The sequence below is a fragment of the Mercenaria mercenaria genome, unplaced genomic scaffold (genome assembly GCF_021730395.1).
Source record: "Mercenaria mercenaria strain notata unplaced genomic scaffold, MADL_Memer_1 contig_3076, whole genome shotgun sequence".
Lineage (NCBI taxonomy): Eukaryota > Metazoa > Mollusca > Bivalvia > Venerida > Veneridae > Mercenaria > Mercenaria mercenaria.
In genome coordinates this window covers 25,950-42,405 of record NW_026461182.1, presented here as the reverse complement: position 1 = coordinate 42,405, position 16,456 = coordinate 25,950, and the positions used below count along the sequence as shown (strand labels likewise).

At 32.1% G+C, this 16,456-nt stretch overlaps 1 protein-coding gene across 1 annotated transcript in view; it reads right to left on the bottom strand.

Moving 5' to 3' along the window:
- Nucleotides 1-549: 549 nt before the first annotated feature.
- LOC128552712 (uncharacterized) overlaps nucleotides 550-16,456 on the bottom strand; it is a 31,619-nt gene continuing 15,712 nt past the window's right edge. The window contains exons 2-5 of the mRNA XM_053533759.1: nucleotides 2,837-2,972; nucleotides 2,306-2,560; nucleotides 1,346-1,471; nucleotides 550-614 (exon numbers count right to left, since the gene is read on the bottom strand). Of these exons, the coding sequence (XP_053389734.1) occupies nucleotides 550-614; nucleotides 1,346-1,471; nucleotides 2,306-2,560; nucleotides 2,837-2,972 (582 nt within the window). The remainder of the gene's footprint in view (nucleotides 615-1,345; nucleotides 1,472-2,305; nucleotides 2,561-2,836; nucleotides 2,973-16,456) is intronic.

Below are 16,456 nucleotides of genomic sequence, written 5' to 3'. Positions count from 1 at the left end.
TTGTTATATTTAAATTTGATAAAAAAAATTAATGTATTTTTTATAAGATAAAAAAGATGCACTTGAACATATCTAAATTGAATAAACACATGGCAGTCTTTGAATATTTGTAAAATTGCGCATGTTTTGCAGTTCTCATTAGATTTGGTTACCAATTTACAATATAATTATACATCGAGGCTTATTACTCACAAACATATGCAGATCTAATTGTATATTTTCTACCATAGATAATTTTATTTTATATGGATTTTTTAAATCTTTAAAAAGTACTGAGATAATATAGCAAAATAATGGTTGAATTAGTAGTAAACTTAATTTTGTGAGACTATTGAATTATTACAATTCTTTTTCACTCTTAAGACTGTATCATAAAATCATATTTTCTGATAAAATTTATTTTTTAAAAAAATGTCTGCCATGTAGATTTTAATGAAAATTCATACATTTGTAAAGTTACCTACATTGTGTTAGGTATTTACTTAAGCCTATATATACTAATTGGCCAATGATAAAAGAGAACATCTGAGTTCCTAGCTGACTTTCTGACTATTTTAAGACCTCATTCATGTAACAACATCTATCAATCTTCAGAAATTCAATAAAGTTGTCATCTGTAAAACAGGTTTCATTGTAAGATATACAAGGCATATAACATCCTATTTTACCAGCATGTATTTACTTTAATACATAAAATAGATTTATTTTCATTATTCAGCCAAAATCCTTGATGGAGTTATGTGCTCTTGCCTATAAATGGTCATGGTGATGGTAAACAAGTGTTGAAAGTTTCAAAGCTTTATCTTAAAAGACTTTGTCAAAATGTGGACTGGTACAAAAAACTTAACCAAGGTGTGGCGCCGACGCCATGGTGAGTAGGATAGCTCTACTTATTCTTCGAATAGTCGAGCTAAAAATAAATGCAGTTGTCGAAAACTAACTGTTTTGTATCAGTGTCATATCAATAAATATTTTAATATTAAGAGTTTGTAAAATAACAGAAAATATTTGCATGCAATTAAACCTCAGGCAGAGGACGCGTACAACTAACTTATCGCATTTTCCAGATAAATACTTTGTCATAATAAAATAAAAATATGCTTCAAACATAGCTGTAGAATATTTTCCGTATGTCTAAAGGACGTCGAAAATACGTTATTGCTTTCGAAACACTATACATTTTGGGATAGCATTAACAAAAGAAATCTGCCGCGACAGTGATGTTATTTTAATGAATGATATATCTTTTCAAAACTAGGGCATGATTGAAACTACAGTGCTACATTTATCGAAGTATTGATATCTGATTTGTTAACGTTCTATATAGTATCAAGGTACAACTTACCACACTCGGTTCCTCGTGATTTCAGAGTTTCTAATATATGCCGATGGACGGATGGATAGAACGGTCCAACTTCTAGATCAATACCCTTAAGTCCGTGATTTTGTTTTGATAAAATAGATCCCAAAGCTTAAACAGAAAAACAACAGATATTTGAACTGTACCAGTGTTTATCTTACAACTTATACAAACAAGGTCCCATGCCATCCATCCGAGCTAAATTTTATCCAGATGGCTCAGTTACCAATTTGACCTAAATCCCACCATGAGAAAAATTCTGACCATGTTTTATGTAGATCGGATGGAACATATTGCCTCTGTTGTGTTTCTAGGGTATTTCTGTGATAAGGCCAAGTGATCTAATCTTGCCCCAGATGACCTAGATTCAAACTTGACTTACACTTTATACAAACAAAGATTTTAATCAAGTTTCATGCCGATCGGGTAGAAATTGTTACGTCTAGAGTGTTAAGTTTTTCTATGATTTGACCTTTTCTATTTTAGATAACCCAGTTTCGAATTAAACCTTGATTTCATAAAATCAAATACTTTGACAAAGTTTCATGAAGATCAGAAAGAATAATGTGCATCTACAGTGTTCAATTTCTTTCTATTATTTGCCTTATAGACCAGAGTTGACGGCGCAAGATGAACATAATGACGGTTGATTATATCAGATCACCTTGAATACAAAGTGCTCGAAGCTAGAATAATAACCGGAAATTATACAGAGAAAGACCACAAGAAACCGGAAGATATATAATCGAGAAAAGAACAAAACATTACATCCTTACGTTAAGAGTGTAAGAGCATGAAATTCTTCCCATGATTGGACAACTGACTTTATATGTAATATTCTGACAACCGCAGTAAGCAACGGGCAACTGGGGAAATTTATTTCTATTAAGAGCCACTTTAAACTGGTATAAAAAAAGAGAAAGAGTTACTTAAACAATGACCAACCTTGCCCATTTTCTATCGTAATAACTGCATACTTCTTTTCCTCAATAGTGCCTAGTTCCACCGGCTCGACCACTGTGCCCTCAATGCCTCCTGATTTCCCACTTTCAAAATACAGCTGAAGAAGTTCATCGCTTACACCTGCAGGTACCTGTGGTATAAAGACGCCTGTGGGACTTCCCAGTAACTCCAAGGTAGGGTAACAGCCACCTACAGGCCTACTGAATGCCTTCTCTTGCCATTTCTGTATCCTTGTGTCTACAATAGTAAAATAACGTTCGTAATGACAGCCTTGAAAACAACAACTTTAGATCACAACATATTTGATTTTTAAGTGGTAATGTAATGATGAACGTTTCTATTCTAGAGATAGCCAAAGACTCAGCGAGATAATCTTTAATTCTGCTTGTTTTGATATGCCTTTCCTCTCATTGTATTTTAAAAAGAATGTTTAGTACTAATGATATTAATTAAATTTATTATGAAAAGCGATAAACATTTCAGTTATTCAATTATATAATTGGAAGACTGTACCATATACAATGTCATCAAAAATAGCAACTGCAACGTCACAACGCGCGGCAGGAATACACACGGCGTTGACGTCGGCTCTGGTTATAACTTCCAGGTAATTTTGCACGTCTGTCTCGTGCCATTCTGCTGGGAAATGCTGTAAGTAAAACAGAAAATAGCTAACTCGTACATTATTTAACAATAATTTAATTCAATATGTCCTTCTCTCTACACAGAATGTGAGAATATGTAATAAGCGTGTAAATGGGAAATGAACAATACTTTTCTAGTCTTTATTAAGGTATTAGATCACTAATAGAGAACCCCCTTTTTGAAGAGTATTCAATTCCTACCATAAGCCTACTTTTACTGCAAATCTTAGGGGGGCGTAGGTTCAAGCCCTACTGGGACCAATTCTTTTCCCTTATTTTCCTTTTTTTCTAGTAAGTTTTTACTTCTTTCAAGACTTATTATTGATTTCTTGTACAGAAATGGAAAAAGATTAATCTTATAAGCAATTTCTTGGTGTTGAAAGTGAATTTACTACTTAAACAGCAGGGGTAGAGTTACACATCTTTAAAAATATTGAGTTACACGCGGTGAAAGTTTTCTATTTTGCTTTCACTCTTAGATTATAAGTAGTATATAACAATGAGTTTCACAGAGTTGGGGCATTGGGGCATTGGTGCATTTTAATCCGACTTAATCCCTAAGCCCACATAATCCCTAATCCAGTTTAATCTCCTCCTATTCGGGGCATTGGGGCAGCAGCGGCTGTTGAGCAGCGGGATTTACTTAAGTAGGACATAACTGATACGTCACCTTATACAATAAAATGCTAACAAAGTAATGTTATCCACTATGATTCATTTTAGGGAGATTAAAATTATCTACGAGCGTTCTTAATTTCATGTTCAGTTCTGATTTGTGTGAAGACCGCGCGCGGTCTTAAAAATTATTTAAAAATTAGAAAAAATACATTTTTTTCTATATAATAAAAACGAAAGCGGTTAGCGCATTTTACTTGATTATTATTTACACGTTTATCATTATCTTATTTATTTCCCATTATTTTAAGTGACTGAAAAGAACTTACCTCCGACGGGCCGTCTGAAATTTTTTTTAGGATTCCTTGTCTAAGAATCTATAAAATCTAACATAAAGTTACAAAGTCATTTACTGCATAATATAGTACAAACAAAAGCAGTCAAAAATAAAAAAAATAAACCACAATATGTAACCTTAGAAGACGAAAACATTTAGTTATAGCGATAAAGGGAGGTAATCACAAATAATAAATTCACCAAAATTTTCCACTATGTAAACAACATTAAAATCTTTGGCAGCTTCTTCAGATAAGTAAAAATGTTGGTGGTCTGTTCCGTTCCGTTAAATACCTTTACCTATATGAAATCTTTAGTCTTCAATGTTATGTTACAATCAACCGAAGCATTTTAAAAATTAATTTGAAAGTTAAATGTTGAAAAATCAGATAAATCAAATGTCTATTTAGATGTTATACATAATTACACGAACAGAAAATCTCTACCTTCAATATCACATATGAACTTTTTAGTTATAGCGATAAAGGGAGGTAATCACAAACAATAAATTCACTAATATTTTCCTCTATGTAAACAACATTCAAATCTTTGGCTGCTTCATCAGAAAAGTAAACATTTGACTTTCCATGTACATATTTTTCATTATTTTCAACCAGCACTTTATTGATCTTTCTGTGGCTATAGTAGACAACGGAAATCTTCCTAATTCACCATAAACTGCACAAGTCGGTCGCCTCATGCATATTTGCAAAATCCTATATGTAGTTTAACAAAATCTTTATGACTATAGATACCCAATATCTCAGATCCGTACAATAATAAGGAAACATCCAGATAGACAAACAATAAAAGTTTTGTTTTCATATTCAGTTTTATAAATACTAGGGATTTTGTTTTATTTGCATTTAATTCAAGATACTTAATCCCCTTTAATGCGCAATCGTTGACAATCGGGATCACACCCTATTACCTGATGTCCACCACGCCGAGGGATGCGGCTGCCACAGAGGTAGGAAATCAATAACGGTGAGTAGTGGTGTTAGTTTTTTCAGCTGTATTTTTTTTATTTTGGCTTTCCATGAAAATATTCTGGTACAGGTATACGTGTACATGTCTAAACATATTATATGATTAATCCTGGTCGCCAACTTTGCGAAATAAAGAAGTATTCAGCTGTTTAAATTGGACGTTTATTAAAATTGATGCGAAAATCATATTCAACGGCCCAATTCAAAGTGTTTACGAAATAATTTGATCGAGTTTACCTCACACGTCAAACGACCAATCATCTGGGGATAATCCTGGCAAGTTTCAGGTCTGTCCGTACGTCTACACCGGCGTTCTGACCCTCCAAAGGGACCCGGGTATAGTGACGTATGATAAACTTTACCGCAGAGGGCATTTTTAAATGATGCCCATCCCGCCGAGGAGTCAAAATATAGGATATCGTTTACGACAGAGGGAAATTTGGTGTGAAAACGTCTGTTTTGGCTGTTTGTTTTGCTTTTGAGACCTGGGAAGTCATGGAATTGTTTGCAGTATGTATTGTTTATACTTGTGTTTAATAATGGGCGATTTTCAATGGCGATCACCGCTGTAACACGGTGTTAATCAGTCTAGATTGAACTTCTATCTATCTCCGACGTTGTTTTGCTACTATAAGTCTTTGTTTTGTAAACTCAATTTTGTTTCATTTTCTTTTATCATGAAATATACAGAAATAATGATACCGTAAGTCCTGCTGGTATCGGCACTTGCGTTCTTGCTGGATTCAGTGTTGAATTTACGGTTTATATTAAATGATAAATCGTTTTGCAATCAGTACTAGATTGTTTTAATATATATCTCCTACATTGCATACAATCTGATACTGTACATGTATAGAGTTGTTTTGCCACTGAAAGTCTTCGTTTTGTAAAATCATTCATGTTTCTTTTTTATCATAATATACAGACATTTGCTGCCAGCAATGAAATCCTAAGTCCTGGTACTTGATGGATTCAGTGTTGAATATAGGTTAATATTAAATATCAAATTGTTTTGGATTATCGCCATTGAAAATCGCCCATTAAGAAACATAAGTATAAACAATGCATACTGCAAATGATTCCATGACCTCCCAAGTCTTAAAAGCAAAACAAACAGCCAAAATAGACGTCTTTGCACCAAATTTCCCTCTGCCGTAAACGGTATCCTATATTTGGACTCCTCGGCGGGATGGGCATCATTTAAAAATGCCCTCTGCGGTAAAGTTTATCATACGTCACTATACCCGGGTCCCTTTGGAGGGTCAGAACGCCGATGTAGACGTACGGACAGACTTGAAACTTGCCAGGAATATCCCCAGATGATTGATCGTTTGACGTGTGTGGTAAATCCGATAAAAATATTTTGTAAACACTCGAATTGGGCCGATGAAGTGATTTTCGCATAAATTTTTAATTTAAACGTCCAATTAAACAGCTGAATTCTTCTTTATTTCGCAAAGTTGGCGACCAGGATTAATTATATAATATGTTAAGGCATTTACACGTATGTTTGCACCAGAATATTTTCATGGAAAGTCGAAATGAAAATATACAGCTCAAAAGACTAACACCACTACTCATCGTTATTGATTTCTGACCTCTGTGGCAGCCGCATCCCTCGGCGTGGTGGACATCAGGTAATAGGGTGTGGGGATTAAAGTAAAAAACGCCACCGAAGTACCGAAAACTAATCTCTATTGTAGAAAAACAATAAGTGGCATTCTGTATATACCTCTGTTGTAACGTTAATCGTAAAGAATAACACAGATATATATGAGAGAAAAGTGTAAAGATAAGTAAAAAACATTACAAAGTTGTTACTGTAGAACGAAATTATGTATTAGTATTATAATAAACAAAACGAAAATTTTTAATAATAAAAGCGTTGAAGGGTACTAAATTAACGAAAATTTTTAATACGCTAAAAAACTAAAGCGCTAAACGTACTGAAGAAATTTTAAAAGGGTACGTTAAAATTAATGTTTTTAAAATTGTAAAACTAAAACGTTGGCTGGTTGTAATCAAAGCGTTGAAAGCAACTAGTTTTTCTTCAAACTGCATAGCTTGAAAACCTGGGACTACTTCATTTGCTTTTTCAACATAATCAATCTTAAGTCTTCAAATAGTGAACATTCTAGAATAACATGTATTCATCATCTAAAATCTGACAAAATGGACACAACCTGGTCTCAGGTAGATCTTCATATTTTCCCCGGTCTCAAGTCTGATTGGTGCCACACCACATCTAAATTTACAAAAGGTTGAACGTTTGTTTTTTAATGGCAAAAGCATAGTACAATATTTCTCTACACCATACTCTTCTTTAAAGGTACAATATGTTCTAAGCTTATTACCTCCCCTACGCGAGTGACCAGTAACAGAAATGATTTTCAACAACCATTCATTTTTAAATTGGTCTAACAAACACTGTTAACTGACTTAACAAGTAACACTTTAGACATAGGCCTGTCAATATAAAGAATACATATCGAGACCAATATCTTTCAATTGTTTTCTATCACTAAAGTACCAAATTTTTAAGAGTGTTAATCCGGTATTTTTGGGTGAGTCAGGGGAGTAGTTATTATCCGATTAGTTAATACTCATCACAAGTAATTACAACGATATTGATAATTATTTACATATATGTACGTATTTCAATTATTTTCTAACAGTTTTTATTATGTTTTGAAAAGGGTCATAAGTATACAAAAATATAAATAGCCCAAGGAGTGATCTCCTATAAAAAAAAAGGAATAAAAACATTGGGTCTAAAGAAAGACTTGTCAAATATAGGCTGTAAAAAGGATATGTAAAATACACCGCTGTCTATCCATTCAAATTAATAATTTAGGTAAAGAATACGGTAAAGCGTGGTTTGCAATAGTCACTAAAGACTGAAAATGTTATACGTTAAAAAATCAAAGCGCAAAAACGTACTGAAGTAATTTAAAGATGAAACGGGTTTAAATTTTAAATTTTAATCATTTATAAAGTGGAAAGTTTAGTATAAAAGCGTTTAAAGTATTTTTATTTTTTCCCGTCGGAGAACACATTCCTCGTTTTTTAAAGGGGAAGATCATTATTACAACTCGGTGCCCTTCTAACGCGTATAAAACAGGTAATGAAAATAGTCAAAATAAAGTCGAAAAGTGATGGAAATTATTCACTAAGGGAAGAAACCTTGATGAAAAGTAAATTTTGTTAGTCGTTTTTTTTAAAAATAGTTTCTCTATTTATTCTGACCACATCCGTCTTTGGTTTTTATTATTTTTGAGAAGGGTCATAAAATACAAAAATATAAATTGCCTCAGGAGTGATCTCCTATAAAAAAAAAACAACAAACAAACAAAAAGACATTGGGTCTGAAGAAAGACTAGTCAAATATAGGCTCTAAAAGAATATGTAAAATACTCCGCTGTCTGTCTATTCAAATTCAATATTTTAGGTAAAAGAATACGGTGAAAGCGTGGTTTGCGATAGTCACACTAAAGGCTAAAAATGTTATGCGTTAAAAAATCAAAGCGCTAAACGTACTGAACCAATTCAAAGGTGAATACGTATGATGTGTACCAATTAATAAATGCGTTATCGTACTCTATCAATTGTAGTATTAAATAACTATTTATCTCTTAATTTAAAATACGAACGTATATTATAATGGACGAAGCAATGTTTTGTCTCGACAACAACAAAGTGTGTGTATACTCGAGTTCTCTTTACAATTAAGTATGCTAGGTACGTCGTAGATACGCTAGAATCTGTCGCATTTCATCACACTTGTCTCGGGTGTGGCGTCACAAAGGGATCATACTTGTTTGAATAATAAACCGAGCGTGCAAGCCAAAAACGCTTATATCGATAACAAAATTGTACTCAGAAGAGAGTAAGTAAGCTGTTTAAATTTTTATGGCCCATATCATAGACGGTATTGACGACGAAAAGCTGTTGTTTGACTGTGGGACGGGAAAAGAAAGGTTTTGGACAGGGATGCACGAGCATTTTAGACATGTCAAGTTTTCAAGTGAAATGTAAAGGACTATCGAGAATCTCGCATGAAAAATAATCCCGCCTGGAGGAGAAACTTTTGAGGGCAGCCAGAAGCATTCTAACGCAGACGCATGCAAAAATAAACGAACACGTAATTAACTAACATGTTGACAATTTCTTTCCTCACTGGCAAAATGACGGAGGAACTTCAGTTTAAAAGTAGAAAAATTGATCAACCCATCTACGAAGTTTAAAAACGAAGATTGTCATTTATAGAACCATGTAATTGTACTTGGAAAATGAAAAGCTGTTGTTTGCCTGGCAGACGGAAATGAAAGGTTTTGGACATGTATGCACGAGCATTATAGGCATGTTCATGTTACAAGTGAAATGCAAAGACTATCGAGAAACCGCATGAAAAACAATCAATCCCGCCTGGAGGAGAAGCGTTTTTAGGGTAGCCAGAAGCGTTCTAACGCAGCACGCATGCTTAAAATAGACGAATACGTAAATAAACTAATACGTAGACAAATTTTTTTCTCTCACTGGGAAAAATGACGGAGAAACTTCAGTTTAAAAAAAGAAAGAGTGATCACCACACGGAGGAAAAAAGAGATCTATCAAGTAGAACCTTTTACCTAACAATTCAGGGCAGACCCTCCAACAATTTTTTTTTTATCCAATATGGTCTTTTACCTTCATTCATACTAGATACATCATTTACCCTTTTTCCCTATAAACGCATTTACTTGAACATGAAGATACAACTGTGTCTTTCTATCAATATATCTGTAACGAAATTTGAATTATAGCCCAGATTTTTATAGAGTTACATATGCATGTGTAGTTAAATGATACTGAAAAAAAAAATATAAAATAAGTGTCGATCTAAATATCAGATAGATCTAATAAAACCTGTTCGTTCTAATGTAGCGATTATTTTGGGTCGTTAATGTTAAAAGTACTTTCAACTTATTTTCTTTTTGTGCAAAATTTATATAAAAAACAAGTAAATAGTTTTTTAATTTAGGATCGCTAAACAGCTTTCTGTAATATTTTAATGAACCGTATTTCTTTAACTGGACATTCATGGTTGACAAAATGCGCAAGCTAATTCTATATTGTAAATAAGCCAACACTTCATTTTCTATCCCCATGTCTTTATACATTTTTATTTGGATATTAGTATTGCTATAGCTGAAAACCCTCTACCACTTTCGTTTTCGCTTGAATAGATTATTATTGGCGCCGTGGCTATCTTTCAAAATCTGGAAGGCGTTTAGCAAAAAAAGAAAAAAAAACTTAGCTGAGTGCAACAAAATATGCCATTACCTTTAACAAAAAATTTCTTTTTGTGGCTATATCATTAGTATCAATAATATTATTAGTCTTTACAAAAACTTACTTAGGTTATACAAAAAGTTGATTAGCGTTTACAAAAACTTACCCGGATGCATCAAATTATGCCATTACCTTTAACAAAAACTTCCTGAGAGTTTACAAAAACTGACTCGATTAATACAAAAAATCGATCGACAATGACAAAAACTTACCCGAATGCAACAAAAAACACGTTTTTTACACTATATAATTTAACGGGATTTAACATTTTTTAGGCTGTTCGCGCAAAAATAGCATTAGTCTTTACAAAAACTTACTAACTCTATACAAAAAGTTGATTAGCGTTTACAAAAACTTACCCGAATGCATCAAAATATGCCATTACCTTTAACAAAACCTTCCTGAGAATTTATAAAAACTGACTCGATTAATACAAAAAATCGATCGACATTGACAAAAACTTACTAGAATGCAACAAAAACTCGATTTTTTACACTATATAATTTAACGGGATTTAACATTTTTTGAGGCTGTTCGCGCAAAAATATCATTAGTCGTTACAAAAACTTACTTAAGTTATACAAAAAGTTGATTAGCATTTACAAAAACTTACCCGAATGCAACAAAATATGCCATTACCTTTAACAAAAACTTCCTGAGAGTTTACAAAAACTGACTCGATTAATACAAAAAATTGATCGACATTGGCAAAAACTTACCAGAAATGCAACTAAACTCGATTTTTTACACTATAAATTTAACGGGTTTTAAACATTTTTTGAGGCTGTTCGCGCAAAACATCATTAGTACTTACAAAACTTCTTAGGTTATAAAAAAAGGGTTGATTAGCGTTTACAAAAATTTACCCAAATGCCAACAAAATATGCCATTACCATTAACAAAAACTTCCTGAATTTACAAAAACTGACTCGTTTAAATACAAAAAATCATCGACATTAAACCAAAAACTTACCCGAATCCCAACAAAAACTTGATTTTTTACACTATATATTTAACGGGTTTTTAACATTTTTGAGTCTGTTCGCGCAAAAACATCATTAGTCCAAACAAAACTTACTTAGGTTATACAAAAAAGTTGATTAGCGTTTACAAAAACTTACCCGAAGCAAAACAAAATATGCCCATTCCCTTTTAAACAAAAATTCCTGAAGTTTACAAAACTGAATCGATTAAACCCGAAAAATCGATCGACATTGACAAAACTTACTCGAATGCAACAAAAACTCGATTTTTACAAATATGATTTAAGGGGATTTAACATTTTTTGAGGCTGTTCGTGCAAAAACATCATTAGTCTTTACAAAAACTTACAAAACTCCATACAAAAGTGATTACGTTTACAAAACTTCCCCGAATGCAACAAATTGCCATTACCTTTACAAAACTCCTGAGAGTTTACAAAAACTGATTTCGATAAACAAAAAATCGATCGACATGACAAAAACTTACCCGAATGCAACAAAATTTGTTTTTTTTACACACATAATTTAAGGGGATTTAACTATTTAGTCTGTTCGCGCAAAAACACATTAGCCCTTACAAAAACTTAGTTGGGTTATACAAAAAGTGGTTTAAGCGTTTACAAGAAACTACCCGAATGCAACAAAATATCCCATTGCCTTGGCTCCACTATGGTCTACGAGTTGCGTCCTCTTCCCTCTCTTGGAACTGCCGTCTAAACCAAACAAGCGCCCTGGTGGTGAACATTCAACCATAACCCTACTGTGACAGGGCGCTTGTATCACATATTTAACAGAAATATTTTATCAATCAGCTTGCCGTCTGTTCATAAATTCTATATATCATGTCCTTACTACAAAAAAATTGATAAGAAATGCGAAAATAATAAGCGAAGCTATTTAAAATACGTTTAACAAACCCCTTGAAGATTTAACTGCTCTTTAAAGTTTCATATAAAATGTTTAGCTGAATTAATGTTTGCACGTATAAATGTTTTTAAATTTAATTTATATTTTTTGTGGGATTTTGTTATATTATATAATTATGTATTTGTATGTCTTGACCATATTGAAAAAACATATTGTAAATGGTCAAAGGGCCTTTGTAATGCCGATTTGCCAATAAATGAAATGAAATGAAATGAAAAAACCCGGGCCCGAGGTTTTTATTTTTTGGGTAACTTTCTAAAAAACTGAAAAAATCGTACGTAATTCCCTTGAACAACGAAAATATAAAATTTTTTCCCGTCTTCTAATTTTTACAGATTGTTGTTTAATTTAAATTTCTTTTTAAATTGCTTTTGTTTTTACATATTATGCAGTAAAAAATTTGAATTTTTGGGTTTTTAGTTTTTATAAGTTTTTAAGACAAGGAAACCCAAAAAGAAAAGAAATCGCAAACCGGCCCCAATGGGAGGTAATTTCTTTTCAGCATTTAAAAAAATAATGGGAAAAAAAATAAGTAATGATAAAGGGTAAAAAAAATAATAAAAACTTGTCATAGACTTCGGGGAACCAAAACCTAACCCAAGTACGGTTTTTGGGATGAAAATTGTTAAATTAGTAAAACTTCGGGAAGTTTAAACTTTAAAACTTTTAAACCATAAAATTTGAACTTTAATTCGCCCATATTGGGTTGGGTGTTATTCTTTAGGGTTTAATGTTAAAATTTGGAGGGGGGGTGTATCACCTTATAATAAAATTTTCCACTTATTGTTTCTCAAAATAGAGATTAGTTTTTCTTTGTAAATTGGGTTGGGTTTTTTATTTTAACCCCCGTTTGTCAACAAAGGGCGCTTTGAAGGGGGATTAAGTATTTTGAAATAAATGAAAATAAAACAAAAACCCTGTTTTTAAAAAACTGAATATGAAAAAAAAAATTTTTAAATCGTTTGTCTATCTGGATGTTTCCTTATTTTTGTAGGGATCTGAGATTTTGGGTATCCAAAGTCAAAAAAGATTTTTTAAAATTTAATCAACAAAATTTCAGCAAAAAGCTATTTCTTTTTAAAAAAAATTTAAAATTAAAAAAATAAATTTTTTAAATTTAAAACAGAAATAGTTTGGGTTGTAAAATTGTTTGATTAAATTTTTAACAGAATTTTATGACTATGATACCCCAAAATCTCAGTTTCCGTACAAAAATTTAAGGAACATCCCAGAAGAAAACGAAAAAAAGTTTTTTTTCCCATTTTTCATTTTTATAAAACAAGGGTTTTTCTTTTTTTGAATTCATTTCAAGATACTTAACCCCCTTTCAACGCGCAATCGTTGAAACGGGATTAAATTTAAAAACGCCCCCAAATTAGTACCGAAAAACTAATCTCTTTTGTAAAAAACCCAAAACCCATAATTTAAATTTTTGTTTTGCCCAAAAACGATAAATCTTTGGTTGAGGGATTGGTGTACACAAAAAAATAATCGTATTCTTTTTGGGTTTTTTAAATAAAAAACGATAAAAGAATACGATTTTTTTTAATTTTCAACATCTTTTTAACAAATTATATCATGTTTTTCCCAATAAGCGTCTCTAAAAGTTAAAAATAAAGAATTCCCATCAAGGGATATCTACAGTTTTCGTAAGCAAAAAAGTTTTGGGGGGGGGGTTTATTCCTTCTCTAAGACTGGAAAAAAAAAATTATTTTGAAGTTTTTGGGAAACCAAATTCGATCCCAAAATCTTGAAAAAAAAGGGGTTTAATTTCCTCATTCTCAGGAATAAAGTCTCCAGTCATTTTCCCACTGTTTGGGCCTCAATATTAAAAATTCATTTTTATAAAAAAAGGGAAATAAATTTTTTCCAAAGTGTCTTTAAAAGATATAAAAGTGCTCTTTTTCTTAAGCCAGGTTTTATGTTTTCCGTTGGGAAAAAATGTTGGGTCGTTTTTTTTGCCGGGTCCATTTATTACGGTTCATACCCCAAACAGAAATTTAAAACCCGGTATGTAGGGTTCTTTCAACACAGTCAAAAAAAATATTTTTCCACATAGACCAATGCAAAAAACACCCAAACATTTATATTTTTTTTTAAAACTGACCCTTTCGGCGGTTTTTTAATACAAACTGGGGGGATTTGAGAACACAAATCACCCAAAAAAGCAAATTTCTGTTTAAAAAAATTTAAGTTTCTTCCTTTAAACGAAACCTAAAATAACACGATAGTAGGTGTGAATGGCTCAATCCCTTTACTTCCCCAGTGCTCCCTTTAAAATAATCATTAATAAATACTTTTAATAAAATCGTACATAGAAACGGAAGGAGTATTTTTAAAGTTTAAAAGGGGAAAACGTGGCCATTTTTTCCCCAATATTTCTGAGTAAGTTAAAAAAATTTTCAAATTTATAACTTTGATAAGGGTTAGAAAACTTTTGTTAGCATTTCTAAAATCAAAACGCGTTTAATTGGTCCTTTCCAGTCTGAGGTTTGGCTGTGCAATGAAGGGGGGGTTGTGGTCACTTGAAACACGAATCCAGATAAAGGAAAAATCATTTTTAAAAAAATACATGAATTTTTAATAAAACAGTTTTTTCATATTTACATTTAACAGTCAGAGATAAATAGTTCTTTACAATTTCCGTTTTCCCCCCAAATTTAAAAAAAAAGGGGTGATCACGTAGGGCACCCCCCATTCCCGCAAACGAGATAGAAAAATAAAAAAGTAAAAAAAGCCCAAACCCAAAAAAAACAATTCACTGGTGATCCCTATTTTCTTTTCGGGGGTTTTTTTCCAGAGAATCCGAAATTGTATTTTTTCCCCCGAATTCTTTGACAATTTTGCACGATGTTTGATTTAATTTGTTGTCTTTTCAGGGAAAACAAAAACATGAGGGGATAAAACAATCAGCTGTTGAAAAAACTTGACGCTAAAAAAAAATTTTTAAAAAGCCTTAAATAAGCCAACACTTTCATTTTCTACCCCCCATGCCCTTTATCCCTTTTTTTGGGATATTAGTTTTCCCTAAGCAAAAAAACCCTCTACCATTTTCGTTTTCGTTTGAATAGATTTTTATTGGCGCCGTGGCTATTTTTTCCAAAAATCTGGAAGGGTTAGAAAAAAAAAAAAAAAATTATCTGATGCAACAAAAAAGGCCATTACCTTTAAAAAAAAAACTTCTTTTTGTGGCTTTTATCATTAGTATATTAATATCTTTAGCCCTTTTACAAAAATTTATTTAGGTTATAAAAAAAAGTTATTACGTTTACAAAAATTTCCCCCGGATCCCATAAAAATATCCCTTTAAACCTTTAAAAAAATTTCCCTGGAGTTTACAAAAACTAACCCCGTTTAAATTAAAAAAAAAATCGTGGGCCCATTTGCCCAAAAACTTCCCCAAAGAAAAAAAAACTCGATTTTTTTAAAATTTTTTAATTTAACGGGATTTAAATTTTTTTGGGGCTGTTCCGAAAAAAACATCTTTAAAATTTTTTAAACAAAAACTTACTTGGGTTTATACAAAAATTTGATTAGGTTTAAAAAAATTCCCCGAATGAAAAAAAAAATATGCCATTAAATTTAACAAAAACTTCCTGAGAGTTTAAAAAAAGGGGGACCCTTTTAATACAAAAAAATCGATCGACATTTAAAAAATCTTCCTCAAAATTCAAAAAAAAACTCGTTTTTTTTACATTTATAGGGTTTTTTACGGGATTTAACTTTTTTTTGAGGCGGTTTTTTTTTTTTTTTTTTTTTTTTGCAAAAACATTTTAGTCTTTAAAAAAACTTACTAACCCCCAAAAAACAAATTTTGTTTAGCGTTTAAAAAAAACTTACCCAAATTCAAAAAAATTTGGCCAAAAAATTTAAACGAAAACTTCCAAAAAGTTTACAAAAACTGACTCAAAAACCCCCAAAAAAATCGATCGACTTTGACAAAATCTTACACAAATGAAAAAAAAAAACGATTTTTTCCCACTATATAATTTAAACCGGGATTTAACTTTTTTTTTGTGACTTTTCCCCCGCAAAAAAAAATCTTTATTTCTTACAAAAAATAAAACTCTATACAAAATTGGATTAGGTTTAAAAAATTTTTACCCGAATGCAAAAAAATATGCCTTTCCCCCTTGGCTACACTAGGGGTACGATTGCGTCAACTTTCCCTCTTTTGGGAAATCCCTTCGGTCAAGGCACCAGCAAGGCCCGGGGTGTAAACATTCACCCCAATAAGCACTTTTACCAGGGGGGCTTTCGGTCCCTTGCCCGAAGCATTTCCCAAAAGAGAGGGAAAATTTTGACCCC